The sequence below is a fragment of the Limanda limanda genome, chromosome 2, assembly GCF_963576545.1.
Source record: "Limanda limanda chromosome 2, fLimLim1.1, whole genome shotgun sequence".
NCBI lineage: Eukaryota > Metazoa > Chordata > Actinopteri > Pleuronectiformes > Pleuronectidae > Limanda > Limanda limanda.
Window position 1 is genome coordinate 3,618,662 of NC_083637.1, and position 15,554 is coordinate 3,634,215.

The window sequence follows — 15,554 nt, forward strand, 5'->3', positions numbered from 1 at the left end:
TGCACAACCACTTTGGGATATTTATTTTAAAGTGGAATTTATTTAGTTTTCTAACCAAACTTAAAAATCATCTCTCTTTGTGAACTATATATCTGCATCTAAGTTTCTGCAGAATGTTACTTGCAGTAAAATCAGCTTTTAGATGCATGAATTCCAACAGAAAGAAACATTTGACATTGAGTTTTGACTCATCTGAACTTTTATAAACAAAATCATGGCTCAGCTTTGTGAGTAAAACTTAAGGGATGTTTCAGAAAGTTTCTACTGAAATGTTTAATATTTGTCTGTATACTTTGTGGTATAATACATTTTTAGATGTTTTCATTTCAAGTTGGCAGCACATTGTTTCAGTGCAGAGGGTAGTTTATATCTCTGTGATTTTGAGGAAGTGTTTTTAAAATAATGTAGATCTGCTAAATTAACATAAATGAATTAGTGAATGTAAAAATCTTTTTTTATTCATGCTCAATAATTACATGTGTGATGTGGCCAAGCAGAGGAATGCCTTTAAAGTGATATGGCACCAAATCTCAAAATGTGAATAAGAAAATTTAAAAAAAGATCTAAACCAACAAGACGTTACAACTTGTTGTTTGATATCTATACAAACAAAGTAAACTAACTAACTAGTTTGTTTTCATCACAGCTGCCACTTGGAGGCGCTGTTACACCATCTATTGGCCTTGAAGTTTATCCCACACATCTGATTAAAGGTGATGTGTCTTTAAAAAGGTTAAATAAATCAGAATCAAGATGTAAAACACAGAAACGTATGTTGCAGTTTGGATAATAACAAACCAGTTTTTACTTTATGGATTGAAACAGTGGTTGTGTTAAATGTTTATTTAAAAAAAAAAGGAATAAAAAAAAATTCTGAATCCACCACTGACTCAATTTGACTCTTTGTAACTTATTAAATCAAAGACTGTAAATAAAGATGGAGGACACATCTCCACCTCCTCCCAGTGTCCAGAAATGAAGCCAAAATATCATATCATCAATATTCAAATGCTGCCATTGAGCACAAGCGCATCAGTCGCAGCTGTTGATTCGATCAAAGATGGCAGAAACTATCTTTATATATCACATGTAACATATTTCACATGTACTTTGACTTTTTAGTTTGGCCCATGTCCCATCTGCTAACACGGAGGAGGTGGGGTTTATGTCCTATACTGCAGCCAGCCACCAGGGGGCGATCAAGATGAAATGGCTTCACTTTTGGGGAGCCGTCGTGTCGTCCATCTTTATTCGCAGTCTATGTTACGAAACATTTCATCATTTCACATCTGTATAAAAAGCATTTCACGAAAAGCATCAAGGCTCTTCTCACCTTAACTACAACTTTTTCTTAAATCTTAAATCTAAACACTAAAATATATTTAACATGATACAAATTAAATCCACATAGTTCACATAGTTGGTTTGCATGAGTGACGCCTAATAATCCAAACATCAGAAACATAAACTCCAAGATGATATTTGTGTTACGTCCGCCCTGACTGAAAAGTGATCGTTTGCAGCTAATTAAATTGATTATTGTTATTAATATTTCTTTATATTTCTTAATTCCAACAATGAATGCTGCCTTGGTCCTTGTTTGCATCCTTAACCTCATATTACCAGCAACAACCACCAGTGTGACCATGCAGGTTTCTCCCCCAACCTATAGAGGGAGCCAGAGCGGAAGTGGGTCCAGTGTCAGATCAGTGAAGGACAGAGAGGAGACGTCCCTCAGGCCTCGGCTCCGTCAGGGCCGGTGTTTGAACATGGCCTCCACTGAAAACACACACAAGTCCAACGTTAGAGAAAGAAAAGAACCTGAGACTTTATCTGATTCACTGTATTGTTGATACTGAAGAGGTGTTGTGGATATTATCCCTTTTCTTATTTGTAACCTAGTGCTTTGATTGAAGAGATTTATATCTTTACATTGATGCTGAGCCATCGTATGTGAAGAGGTTTACTCCATGTTTTAGTGGTTGATTTCTCAGCATAAATTATATGAATATGTATTAATGTATGTTTTGTCAAAGAAGTACTGTAGGAAAACTTCTTTAAAATCTGTGAAAGAAAAACATCCTCTGTCAAATGTCACAGAGGAAGTTCAGCCACAGCTTCCTCACTGAAACTGCTCTGAGGTCAGAGCTGGATCGTTCTGAGTGAACATGGAAAATCCATAAAGACACAATGCAGAGAGGGGAGGGGGGTGTTGCATCATAGACCAGTGGACCACAATCACATCATTGCATCCCATTCCAGTATCTGTATATATATTCTCCGTATGTGATTTATGTATGTATGTCAGTGAGGTGTTTAAGTGTTAACTGTATAAGCTACTGGATGATCTAAATTTCCCCCGGGATTAATAAAGTATCTATCTATCTATCTATCTATCTATCTATCTATCTATCTATCTATCTATCTATCTATCTATCTATCTATCTATCTATCTATCTATCTATCTATCTATCTATCTATCTATCTATCTATCTATCTATCTATCTATCTATCTATCAATCAATCAATCAATCAATCAATCTATCTATCTATCTATCTATCAATCAATCAATCAATCAATCAATCAATCAATCAATCAATCAATCAATCAATCAATCAATCAATCAATCAATCAATCAATCAATCAATCAATCTATCTATCTATCTATCTATCTATCTATCTATCTATCTATCTATCTATCTATCTATCTATCTATCTATCTATCTATCTATCTATCTATCTATCTATCTATCTATCTATCTATCTATCTATCTATCTATCTATCTATCTATCTATCTATCTATCTATCTATCTATCTATCTATCTATCTATCTATCTATCTATCTATCTATCAGCTGATTCATATTTAATAAGCATTCAAAAACGTGTGAGTTCTCACTTGTGTACTCCTGGGGGGACATGGGCACGCTCATGACGTCGTTGAAGAGCTTCACCCACTCCAGCTGGTCGCTCTCCATCTCGCAGGTGAACAGGAAGTAGCGCTCGGGCGTCTGTATGGTGATGCCGTGCTGCCAGGCGCCGTTGCAGTGGGTGCCAGCGGGCAAGCCGGTGGACACGTTGTAACCGTGGTCCCTGTGTCCCAGGAAGACCTCGCCTTTGGCAAAGGCGTCCTTGAGCAAAGCAGCACAGGTGTGTGTGTGAGAGCAGCTCGGAAAAGCAAGACAACACAATTCTGCAAACAAGCAACGCTGCCGATCACGAAGTGCAGATCTCATACGTCACTGTGAGAGTGGAAAAAGAGTTTAGTTCATTATGAAACTGTGGCAGACAAAGAAGGATACGGCCACAATCCGAGTTACTCATGGGAACTATTACACCACATGCATTTTAGCTACATGGCCACTAGGGGGTTTCGGTAATTCACCTGATTGTGAAAGTGAAGCCAAAAACATGTGTGAAATAAAATAAGCATGAGGCTGTTTCCTGCAGCCCGACCACTGTTCACTTTGTCATGCTGCATTATGTCATTTAAACTCTTTAATAAAGTGCAGCCTGGTGAATCATCTGTTTTCATTATTATCATGATTATCCTCCTCCTATTCTCCACATCAGACTTCACTTCCCTTTTCTTTTCACTCACTACTCTTTCTTGTGGAACCCTCTCTGGGGTTTATTCAGACTTTTCCTCTGGTGCAGATAATTATTGCTCCTTTTTACGTCAGCAGCTAATCTGCCTTTGTTATCCGATGAGCAGAAACCCCCCCACTCTTCTTCAGGCTCCTGGCAAAGTCTCTGTGTAATAAAAACACTGCAATAAACGCTCGGCTCTAATCTCCCACTGACTCACAGTCTCACTTTCACAACGTCTCAAATGCTTATATCAGATCATACAGCTGAAAGCAGAAACAGAGGCTGGTTCCCAAACCAGGTCGGGAAATGAATTAAGTGAATCAAATACCATTTCAAAGCCAATGAAAACAATATATTTAGTAAATTTCTTCTAATAAATATTACAAGAAAAAAGTCCACCAATGAAGTGAAAAGTCAAAATTTGAGAAAAAAATATTTGTGATATTACCAGAATAAAGTCGTAATTTAATCGATTTAATCAAGTTTCTTTCTCTATCCTGATAATTATTATAATGTTGTGCTGATGTGCCCAAAAATTACGTATTATTTTTTGAAGTATAACTAACAAGATGATGCACATTCTGCTTTTTGAAGAAGGCAACAGGCAAACATATATTTTGCAAACCAGCTCAAATGAACATCCTATGTGATGCTAAGTCTCGATCCTTCAGGTTTTCACATTTCATTTCGAGATTCTCCAAACTGGGAAAGGCCCACATTTTTAATAATGTGACACTGGGAATGAAACGACTTTATATCGTCCTCTCCTCGCTGAGTCATGGCTTCATATCCCCACATCTCATTTGCTTGATGGAGAAAATAACTTCCTGTACGTCCATCCCATGGTGTGTGTGTCTGTGTGCGTGTGTGTGTGTATCATACCAGTGGATCTTTGAAGTACATGAGCCGTCTGTGGTCAAGAGTGAACCAGCGCTTCTTGAAACCTTCTGTTTGCTAAAGAGACAAAAAGAGAGGAGGACACCGTCAGACGTGGGGCGAGAGACAAAGAGACAGTCAGCGAGAGAGAGAGAGAGAGAGAGAGAGAGACTGTGTAAGGACACAAAGCAGCGTTGGACCAAAGGCGACGTCTGTCTGTGACTCACACTCTGTCTGGTGTTAACACTTCATCAGTTACTTTCAGTTTATAATCATGTCTTCAAATTAACCTTAATTAGTCTGATCATCAATCTGAAACCCAGATAATATACTTTTTAAACTCACATTTTAAAGGAGACAAGATGCTTTGTCAGTTGTTATTTCTTATTTGTGTGTTGTATTGGTTTTTGTTTGTTGTTAGAGATTTTGATTAATCAGAATAAATAATAATATAGTAGTAAACCAAAGTTCACCACAAGCTACGAGACTGTGAAACTTATCTAAACAAACCACAAATCTAATAATATCAACTGTGTTTAAAGAAAAACATTGTGTATTTGTGATGTCTAGGAGAAATACTACAATGCCCACAATTCTCCGGTGCAGTAGCGAAACACAATCTGTTGTTTAACACAACCGTGAAAATCAAGTAAGTTACGATCAGATCCTTCAGCGTTACAACACCACATGAAACACTTAATACAAAAACACAAGATACAAACTAGGATATATAATACGACACTAAACCAGCGACAAGGTTGGAAATATTAAATAATATTTTTTAAGAGCAGGTGGTCAATGGTTTATTTTTTAAATAATCTATATGTAAGTTTATATAATATATAATATTATAATATTCTTCTTGACGGATCCTGATTTTCTTTGCAGCCCAATTCAACCATTTAGGCAAGAATACTTGTTTTTAATAATTAGTATAATATTCTGTCACTTAAAGTACATTTACCTGATAGTAGTGTTTAAAGATATAAAAACATAATTGAAAAGCTGAAAGAGGCTGAAAAGCCACAGTTTTAACACCAGTGCAGCTGCTGTGAATCCACTGTTCTTATGTTGGATGTTCTCATTGTGGCCGTGACTCCCTCCTCAGCTCTGTCTCCTCCATGTGTAGGAAACAAATGAGCTGAGAGTTTCCCTCTCAGCTCAGCTTCCAGTGAAGAGAGTGAGACATGAGCAGGAGATGGAATCACAGACAGAGACCTGAGGATAGGGTTCGTAGCTTGATCTAGAATTAAGCCAGGGTTTGATTTAAAAAAGCCCAACAGAAAGCAGAGGTGTGTGTATGTGTGTGTGTGTCTGTGTGGTAGTAACTTGCCCTGGGTCCTGTTTTCTCCATGTATCCCTCCTTCAGGAAGTTGCGGGTGAGTTTGGGAACCAGCTGAAAGCGACAAAATAAGACAAAAGGATCAAGAGTGACTCTAGAAAAACTCTGCAGCAGGTCTATCTTTTAAGTACCACTGATCATCAACAGTAGGTGTGTTTGTGTGTGTGTGTGTGTGTCTGTTTGTGTGTGTGTGTGTGTGTCTCCTCACCTCAGCATCTGTCGCCCCAGGAAAGGCCACCTTCAGGTAGTGAAGCTGAACTGCACGAATCGAATTGTACCAGTCAACGATCTCCTGATGAAGAGAAACTCAGTTATTCCTTTTTAAATATCATCATATATTTAGGGAACAGATGTTTATGACAATTTTTCAAATGACGTCAACAGAAGATAAGCACCCACATTTCCGAATTGTGAATTATCTTATATCTATAATATCTTTCGATGTATTTGTTTCCACGCAAAAATATTGTTAAATATATAGATTTTATCCACTAAAACTACTTTTGCCACCATGTTGCAATTTCACATTTAGCCCCCGAGCATCCGATGTCGGAGCCGAACACAAACAACCCTGAGCTCTTCCATTCATTTCAATATGTGTGAATGAACGATGGATTGTGCAGCTTGAATGTCACAAGTTAACACACACACACACACACACACACACAGGAGATCCCAGACCGACCTTGCCGTTTTCGTGGTAGATGAACATGTTGCGGGTGCTGTAGTCTTTCAGGTACGTGATCTGGAGGCCGTGGGGGTTTCCGATCTTCTCTGGCTGGAAGATGGCGTTGATGCTGTCCACCTTGATCACGGCTTTGGGCTCCTTAGCCTGCGTGAAGGGTGGGAGGAGGAAGAGGAGGAAGAGGAGGAAGAGGAGGAAAAGAAGGTTGTTGTTACTGCTTCCTTCAGGCATCAGTCAGATTGAATATAGTAAATCTGTTGATTTCAGCTTGAATAACCAGAAAAGTAAACACGTTGTTTTTAACAATGGTTCGTAGGGAAATTAAAGTTGAATAAAGAGAAAATAAACTTTTTTCAGTGAAGTTTTGGGCTTCAGAATAAAAGTCTAGTTATGAAGTGAAGGTGTGAGTTTGGTATCAAGGCCCGGGGCTGTGTCTGCTGCTCTTTGAAGCAGTGAACCATGAAAATAAGATCGATTAGTGTTATCTACACATCAGCATCACCGATAACCATCATGTCTGAAACACACACTGAACCTGGGAGTGGATTCCCGGGCTTTAATCTGTCCTGACGTGGATTTTAATCAGGCTCTGAGGCCAGAACCTGTGAGTTTGGATCCTCTGTTCTCACCTTTAACGGAGATTAGATTTGACACGTTTCTCCTCGACCGGTGAGAGGGTTTGTGAGCCGGCGATAGGAAGCGTTTAAAGAAATTCCCTCAAGGTGTTCTGGAGATATCTTGTTCGCAGAATAAACAAAACAGCATCGGCAAATTTTCCTGTCTTTAAATAACTTGTTCCCTCCTCTCCTGAGCGGCGTCACTGTGGAGAACAAAGTGCTCGGCTGCACGGAGGCGCTCAGTAACAAGTCATTTTGTATACGTGTGGGTATGTAAATAAGATGTGCGTAGAAATACTGCGGCAAATAATGTGTGGGTGTTGTCTGCAGTTTATTTTATGTCTTTAAAGTGTCTTTTAATTAAGGTATCAGTGATGTGGTTGCATGCGTGTGTGTGTATGAAGACATTCACCTTCTAATTAAAGGAGTATGGCAGATGTGAGAGAGTGTGCGGAGGTAAAGTGTGTGTGTGTGTGTGTATGTGTGTGTGTGTGGTGTGTGTGTGTGTGTGTGTGTGTGCTGCTGCTTACGTCATATTTAGTTAAATACTTCAGAGTCCCCTCCCGCTCTGAGAGGACGAATCGCCTGCTGAGGAACTGCCCGTTGTCCCGCCCCCTCTTCATCAACAGGCCGTCTCTAGTTCCTGCAGGAGAACGACAAAAGGTAATTTATTAACAAGAGTGTGTTTTATGTATGTACACACACACACACACACACGCATACAAACACAAACACACACTTACCTTCCTCATAAGTGAAACTCTTTCCCGGCTCACAAAACTCTTTCCTCTCGTACTTTGCTCTTATCCACTGCTCCCGCAACACCCTGGACACACACACACACACACACACACACACACACACACACGAGAACACACACACACAGACACACACACACACACACACACAGAGGACAGGTAAGCAGAGCTGCTTGTAACACACACTGAGCGGAACACACAATAACACAAGTCAATGATGCAGTAAAGCATATTCTGACACGAGTATGAAATGGAACTAACTTTTAGTTGTAACATTCTATTGTTTCATTTTCTGCGCTCCATTAGATTTGATGTAATCTGGATCAAGCTGGCACAAGAATGAGCTTCAGGATTAATAAAGTCTTATCTTATCTTAATTTCCAGTTGGCTGATAATATCGTCAGGTAAATATGAGCCTTTCCCATCAGTTTCTGAGCTGATGTTTGCTGATTTTAAAAAATGGGAAGAATGACGCAGGAAAGAAAAGAGGCTGTGAAAAACTAAAGCCCTGTTTAAGTTTGCTGATTTGAAAAATATTATTCCACAGAATAAGCGATGAAATGTGTGGATTTGCATTTAAAATTAAGATACATTTAAGTTCTCTATAGTTTGTTGTATTTATTTGTATAGTTATTAACAATAAAGTTTAATAAGGTCTATAAATAAGTTCATGGTTGGACTGTAGAAATTCAAACCTCATATTATCTTGTCTTGTGTTTGATAAATATCTTGGCTGATACACAGTTCTGGACATTTATTACTCCCTATATATATATATATATATATATATATATATATATATATACCTGAAAGTCACTGAAAACCTAAAGGATCAAATTCAATCCAGCTGAGTCAACTTCCTTTATTCACAGAAGTCAGAAGAGAGAAGAGATCAGGCCTCAGTGTGTCCTCCTCGGATGATCAAAGACGGATCCACGCGTGGTGTGTGTGCGTGTGTGTGTGTGTTTGTGTGTGTGTGTGTGTGTGTGTGTCTGTGTGTGTGTGAAGGGCATATGTAGATCCAAGCTGTCCTCAGACTAACTTTCACAGCAATGGCAGCGAGCTCCTCCTTCAATTCACACACAATAGATTTTTCTTGTGCTTGCTCTCACAGTTGATCATTTGTTTCTGAAAAACTTGTTTATCTTATTTGTTGCATAAATTACTTATCGGATGCTTATTTTCAAAGTGAAGTCTGCTCTCGGTAACTTCTCCAGGATCAGACCTTGTCAGTCAGCGGGTAAATGTCGGCAGTGGTATTTGTTTGTTAATATTTCATGTCACCTGAGACGGTTCATCTCTTTCCAGAAACGTGTTTCCGTCACAGTGGTGGTTCCTGTCGGGTGGTCCGGCCAAAGCTACAGTAACACAATCCCTCACTGTGTCTGATAGACACACGCTGACAATGAGGCAGTCATAGTGTGTCTGCAGGTGAGACACCAGACAATAACTTACACATCGGTGATTCTCTCTGAAACACAAACTGCTTCCTAACGGTAAATAAAGATGGACGCCGTGTCTCCACTTCCTGCTGCTGCACACAGAGGAAGCCAGAATACCTCAAGTGACACAGATACCGACTTCTGGTGCTAAACACCTTTAAAAATATGACACAAATATGTATAAATTTGTTCAAAAAGGATATTTTGTAGAGCTTGTATGATTTTTATATCTGTGTGTGTCTGTGTGTGTTGGTTACTCACTGACAGTCTTTGTGCGTTGGTTTGTAGTAGTAGACGGGAACAGCAGCCTCGTATTTACTCTTCATCAGCTCATTACCGTTCTCAGCCATGAACTGAACACACACACACACACACACGCACACAAATCCTCATCAACGTTACACAACAAACGTATAAATCAGGGAGTTGGAATGATTAATGCAACAAATATCTCTGGATAAAGACGTGAACGGTACCAACATCATTTTTTTAATGATTTCATTTCTGGGAATCTCGCTCCCAGCTGCAGGAACACTGGGGAACCAAACTGGGCAGGAATGTGATGTTCTCACATCTGAGATAACTGATGATTTATTTCACCACAGAGGCTTTGAAGGGGAAAAGCTTAAAATACTGTAATGTAGGTTGTAAATGTGAAGATCAGGCTTCATTTGTTTCTTCAGGCGTCTGGGTTTTGAAGTAAGAGAAAAGAAAAAGACAATTTAAGTGTCCATCAGAAAAACTCCCAAAAAAATGAAGTACTAGTATTTTTTTGTCTGAGAGAAGAGGACGTCTGCCTGAGACTTGACTGTGATGGGTGAGGATCCTTTTCTGCTTTGTGTTCTTCTGTTATTTTATTCAAGCTGTTTATTTCAAGCAGAAATAAAAATCACTGTGGAGCTGAGTCACACTGAGAGCACTTCAAAATAAAGTGGCAATAAACCTGTATTTTAAACTCATTTGGGAGAAGATCGTATAATTTTACTGTTACAATTATATCACAGTTTGTTCAAATGAATTTCTTTCATTATTAACAATGAAATTAAAGTTGTATTTGTGTGTGTTTTTAAACCTCTATAGTATAACTAAAGTTTGTCCCTGTAATTTGACGGTAAGAGTTTTGTAACTTTTGTCTCATGTGCTCATAACAAGTTGCTGCAAAGAGATTCAATACTTTCGCTGGTCGTTATGGAAACAAACTGGTCATTGTCAATGTTCAAATATTGATCCCAACCCTTTAAAGAGCAGTGAAGTCTTACCGATGAGACTTGGTTCAAACTGAAATGTACTCGGCCTCACCTGCATCTCCTGGTCCTCCCAGTGCGACAGGCTCAGCGACTTGACCTTGCTGATGTTGGGGATGTTGCGGTGGATCCCCGAGCAGGCCAGGCAGATGAACACGCCCAGAGAGCAGGAGCCCCAGTCAGGATCTGCAGACAGGAGGATGGAGAGAACACGTGAATAAGGTTTTGCATACTGTGGGTTTGGAGGGAGAGGATGTGGGGATCAAACAAATACTGTGACACAGTCTAAGGTGAGTCTCAGACCGGAGGAACCGACAGGAGGGTGAGCCTGAATGTGACTGAAGAGGCTGAATCTGAGAGAAAAGCTGCTTCAGTTAGTTTTACTCCTTCAGTCCACACATGCACTAAAAGCTGCAACGTGCACGGAACCTTCTCGAGAGTAATCATTATTTAACAGATGAAGGCGGGGCCTGTCTTTTAAAGGTTATTACATCTGTTGCGTTGCTCAACTGCAGAGACACGACGCCCCGGGGCCTGGATCCTGTGAATTCCTGATCTTACTGCAATGCAATAAAATGCAGTTCACCGTATGAGGCCGTGCACGAGGGGGTGTGCTGACCCGTGAAGCCAAAACCAACAGAGCACTCCTCCGTCAGTGTGGAGTCAAAACCTGAGACAGAGGTTCTGAGCAGGATGAAATGGCACAGGCCGCTTTTAAAGGTGCTTTTGTTGGTGTGAAACAGCTTTTGCTGCAGGATCATTATAAAATATGGCAGAATAATGTCCCTCGGTGAAACATAAGTGTGAATATTTAATGCAGAAACACATTATCTAACAGATTTTAATAAAAATAGAGTCAGAGCAGCTTGCTCGTATTTGGATAACACTTCAGGTGCGATATCTCTGGCAGACAAGACATTTATCTGACTGCACCAAACTGTAAACACTAATAAATACGACAGGAAAATCACAGACTAATTTCAAAGGCCAATGACAGAAGACAGGGACAAATGAGCTTTTAACTGCATTTAGAGCCAGATAATCTTCAACTAGTGGGAAGCAACACAGAGTCTTTAAACAGGGGAGAGCACGAAATGGACAAGACTGACTGCACTGGTCAAACAACAGGTTGAATAACAGTTAAACCATGAATGTCTGTGTGTCCAGAGAGTCACTTCTGAATGAAGACTAACTCGTATTTTCATCTTTGAATCGTGTCGAGCGACGTCCTGGCTTCAGAAAACCAAACTTCTATCACAGTTTAGAGTTTGGACTGAAAATCCTTCAGCTCTGTGGAATGTTTGGATGATTCATTTAGATTTAAATTAGTTCTTCGTAATAAGCCGAGTACAAGTTAATCAAACATGACCAACTTCTAGGATTCCTCTTATCACCTTCACCTGGGAGGTTATTTTCCATCAGTGTCCATTTGCGTGTTTGTTTCTCTGTTGGTTTGTGTTTTTCGCAGGATTCTGCATAAACCATAGAACCAGGTTTCCTGAAACTTTGAGGAAGGATGAGCCACAGGCCAATAAAGAAACTTTTAAATGTTGAAGCGGATCCGGATCAGGGGTCAGATCCAGGGATTTGTTTTTATTGGGCATTCATTTACTCCCAAAACTCCCAAAAAACATTTCATGGATTTTGAGGAAAACAAGTTGCATTTCGGGGGGGTTCTACTTTCGGAAGTAAAACATAAAAGTCCATTGTCATGTTGTTATTGAATAGGAGCAAAATATGCAGCTGCAAAATCGTAACAACATTAACAAATAAAACATAGCTACCGTTTGAACAGTGGTTGTTATCGAACCTCTAATGAAATGTGTATGATTTGATCATTAGGCTTCTGTTTAAACAATAGTTACATCACAGAAAAACAAGTTACTGTAAGTTTCTAATAAGTGGTGGAACTTTCCTTTCTGTGCTTTAATTGTTATTACACTTTGATGGTATTTATATAAGTTATAATTCCAGTAGCACTTCTCCAGCTGACAGACTCAGGCTCTTCCCTCAGCTGGTGTCGTGGAGGGGGGGGAGCAGAGTCCAGGGCCTCTCAGCTGAGGGTGTGTGCAGCTCGGACATGTTGGAACCCGCTGAGAAGCTTCTTCTGCGGCAGCTTCAACATCTCACAGCAGAGATCTGGAGCTGTTCCCCGCAGGCTCCTCCCTCCCACTGCTCACCTGGTCCCACATTTCACCTCCACAGCCACAGAACAGCGCGTAAAGACCCGGACACCTTTACGCACCAAAACCAAATTCAAATCCATGGATCTGCAGGTAAAGCAGCGCATGGACATGGTTTTATCTGAGGGATCAGATCTGCTTTAGCAACATGGCACCTCCCACAGCTCCCACACCTCCCACAGCTCCCACCACAGCTCCCACCTCAGCTCCTTCTCACGGTACAGCTGGTTTAACACATGTCTCCATGTTCCTACCTGGCGCGCCACAGTCCGCGCACGCGTCGTTCCCCGGGTTGTGCAGGATCTCCCGCAGCGCACGCGTGGCTCTGTCGATGGCCGACATGTCAGATGGGTGATTCCTCTGCTTCCAGGGAGAGGGAGAGAGAAGGAGGAGGGAGAGAGAGAGAGAGAGAGAGAGAGAGAGAGAGAGAGAGAGGGGGGGTGGGGGAGAACCAGGAAAGGTAAAGGTGTGCCTCCTCCTCCTCCTCCTCCTCACACTCCACCCCCCCCTCTCCTGGCTGCGGGCAAGTGCGAACAGGTTGGCACAGCGCGCTCCAGGGAGTCAGCTCCGGCTCCACAGCATCCGAATCAAGGATCCGGATCCAGATTGAAACCACTTTCCTCCTCCTCCTCCTCCTCCTCCTCCTCCTCCTCCTCTTCCTCCTCCTCCTCTTCCTCTTCGACCCTCAGTCCGGTCTGTTCCTCCAGGTTCGGCTCGGCTCAGAGGACGTGATGCGCGTAATCTGGAGCCAGAACCAGCGCCACAGTCCCGCAGCAGGACCGTGTGTGTGTGTGTGTGTGTGTGTGTGTGTGTGTGTGTGTGTGTGTGTGTGTGTGTGTGTGTGTGTGTTCAGGGGGAGGAGAGTGTGTTGTGTTGTGTGTGTGTGAAAAGATAAAGTCCACACACGAGGAAGTGAAATGTTAGAGGTTGTTCAAACTTGCTTTTCCGCATAATTCACAGTCAGGTCGCTGTGCGCGCATCTCCTCTGTGCAAGACGAGATGTGAGAATCCAAACAGCAGCAGGAGAAAGGAGGTGAAGTGGAAACATGTTGAAATCTGACACCGTGACAAAGATGGATTCATGCTCACGTTTCATAATTTTGCTGTCAATCCAACACAGGTGAATAAAGTTGCCTGAAGCTGAAGCTTCGTGGAATGAAGAGGATCTGGTTTGGTTTAATGTTGCTTTGTGTTTCAGTGCAGCCACAGTTCAACACGTCTGCTTCAATAGAAAGGAAACAACAATCTGCAATTAAAACTTAAACATATATTAATACATATTGAATTATATAGCTATACATACATACATATGTCATTTACTTGTGTATTTACTTATTTATTACTGCATTCAAGTCCTGCATGAATTTTACACTAAACAAAGGTACATTAAGTGTAATATATCATAATATGCAAAAGGAAAAGAAATAGGACAATTTGAACTAAGTCAAAAGGTTCAATATACAAAAACAATATTAGAGGATGCTGTAAATTAAATAGACGTGTTGAATTACAACAAGGAAGTGTGTACAATTGAGTATTTTGTGTACCGTGTTGTTGTAGATACAAGTCAAGTCTGCACCTTGTGGTGGTTGTGTGTTGGTCCAGTAGGTGGCGCCAGTTCACCACGTTTCCTCCAGGTATGCGCACTGGCTCCAGTGTTGAGTTGCTCAGGTGAGTTTGATCCTCTGTCGATTAAATTCATCTCTTTAACCGAACATCCTGATTCTCTGAGGGGAGGGGGATAATATTCTATTGATACAACATTCTCCTTCTTTGAATGACTTGACGACTCACTTCCCCAGCTTCTCTCTCTTCTCAGCTCTCCAGGGAGGACAGGGACCAAATGGCAGAAAGTCCAGGTTATTAGTTTGAGTCTCTCTCCTATACACAGTGACTCTGTCTATTCTATGACACACAACCAATACATGAAACTTCAGGAGCTGTGCAGCAAAGTTTAAATCGGCTGGAGATTTAAATTCAATGAATTATTCAGTTCTGATGATGGGAAAATAAAAACCGGGCTTCTTAAAAACCTGCTGCCATTAAATCACATTGTCTCCTGACTCATGCATGAACAAGCAGAACAAAACGTTGCACAACACAATTCAGTCTAGAAAAACACAAACACATAAACAGCGGGCGAACAGCAGGAGCGCCACATGGTTTCATCTGTTAGTTAACGTTGAAAAAAATGACATTTTAACGGCACTTCCTTAAATAAAAGTGTTCATGTGTATTGGCTGAGAACTGTGGCCTGGAATTCATGTTTTCATTTCCGTGTATTTCACGGATGAGTGAGAGATTCACAGACTGTAAATAAACAGGACAATCCACTTCCTCCCACTGTCCAGAAATGAAGCCAAAATGTCCTCGATACGAACGACGGCCATCTTGCCACAAAGACGTAATTTGAGATTCTGCTCAACCAATCAGGGGTCAGTCCCGACTGTCAAATCAGAAACATGAACACTTGAATGTACATCACTGCGATCAGAACGACCTCAAGGGACAGAAACCATCTTTGAGAAAAAATGTACTTCACACATCCACTCACATGGAGGAGGCAAGGTGTATGACCTGTACCGGAGCCAGCCACCAGGGGGCGTTCAACGTGCTTTGGCCTCACTTTTGAGGAGCTGGACCCTCAGCTGGTCTTTAATGCTTATTTAAGACTTTTTTGAGAGAACTATTCATTGTCCCTGTGAATTCAGATACAGCGAGGGAATATTAGCATTAGCTTGAAATAGCTAACTGTTTACACGTTTTCATTCTGAATACAAAGTATGCATGGTAAGTTTGAAAGGTTAAAAGTAGC

General features: G+C 40.9%; 1 protein-coding gene across 1 annotated transcript; it reads right to left on the bottom strand.

Moving 5' to 3' along the window:
• Positions 1-886: 886 nt before the first annotated feature.
• zgc:92360 (uncharacterized protein LOC436988 homolog) lies at positions 887-13,085 on the bottom strand. The gene is made up of 11 exons (XM_061095312.1): positions 12,994-13,085; positions 10,612-10,742; positions 9,574-9,665; positions 7,856-7,938; positions 7,643-7,755; positions 6,496-6,642; positions 6,019-6,102; positions 5,802-5,864; positions 4,475-4,546; positions 2,901-3,132; positions 887-1,779 (listed from the first exon to the last, which is right to left on the bottom strand). Exons 1-11 carry the CDS (start codon positions 13,079-13,081, stop codon positions 1,751-1,753), a joined length of 1,134 nt encoding a protein of 377 aa, XP_060951295.1. The 5' UTR covers positions 13,082-13,085; the 3' UTR covers positions 887-1,750.
• Positions 13,086-15,554: the final 2,469 nt, after the last annotated feature.

Coding starts and splice junctions, on each gene's coding strand:
- zgc:92360 (XM_061095312.1), bottom strand. CDS start 13,081: ATGTCGGCCATCGACAGAGCCACGCGTGCGCTGCGGGAGATCCTGCAC. Junction 6,643..7,642: donor AGTATTTAACTAAATATGAC/GTAAGCAGCAGC, acceptor CCCTTCACGCAG/GCTAAGGAGCCCAAAGCCGT. Junction 1,780..2,900: donor GTCCCCCCAGGAGTACACAA/GTGAGAACTCAC, acceptor GTGTGTTTTCAG/TGGAGGCCATGTTCAAACAC.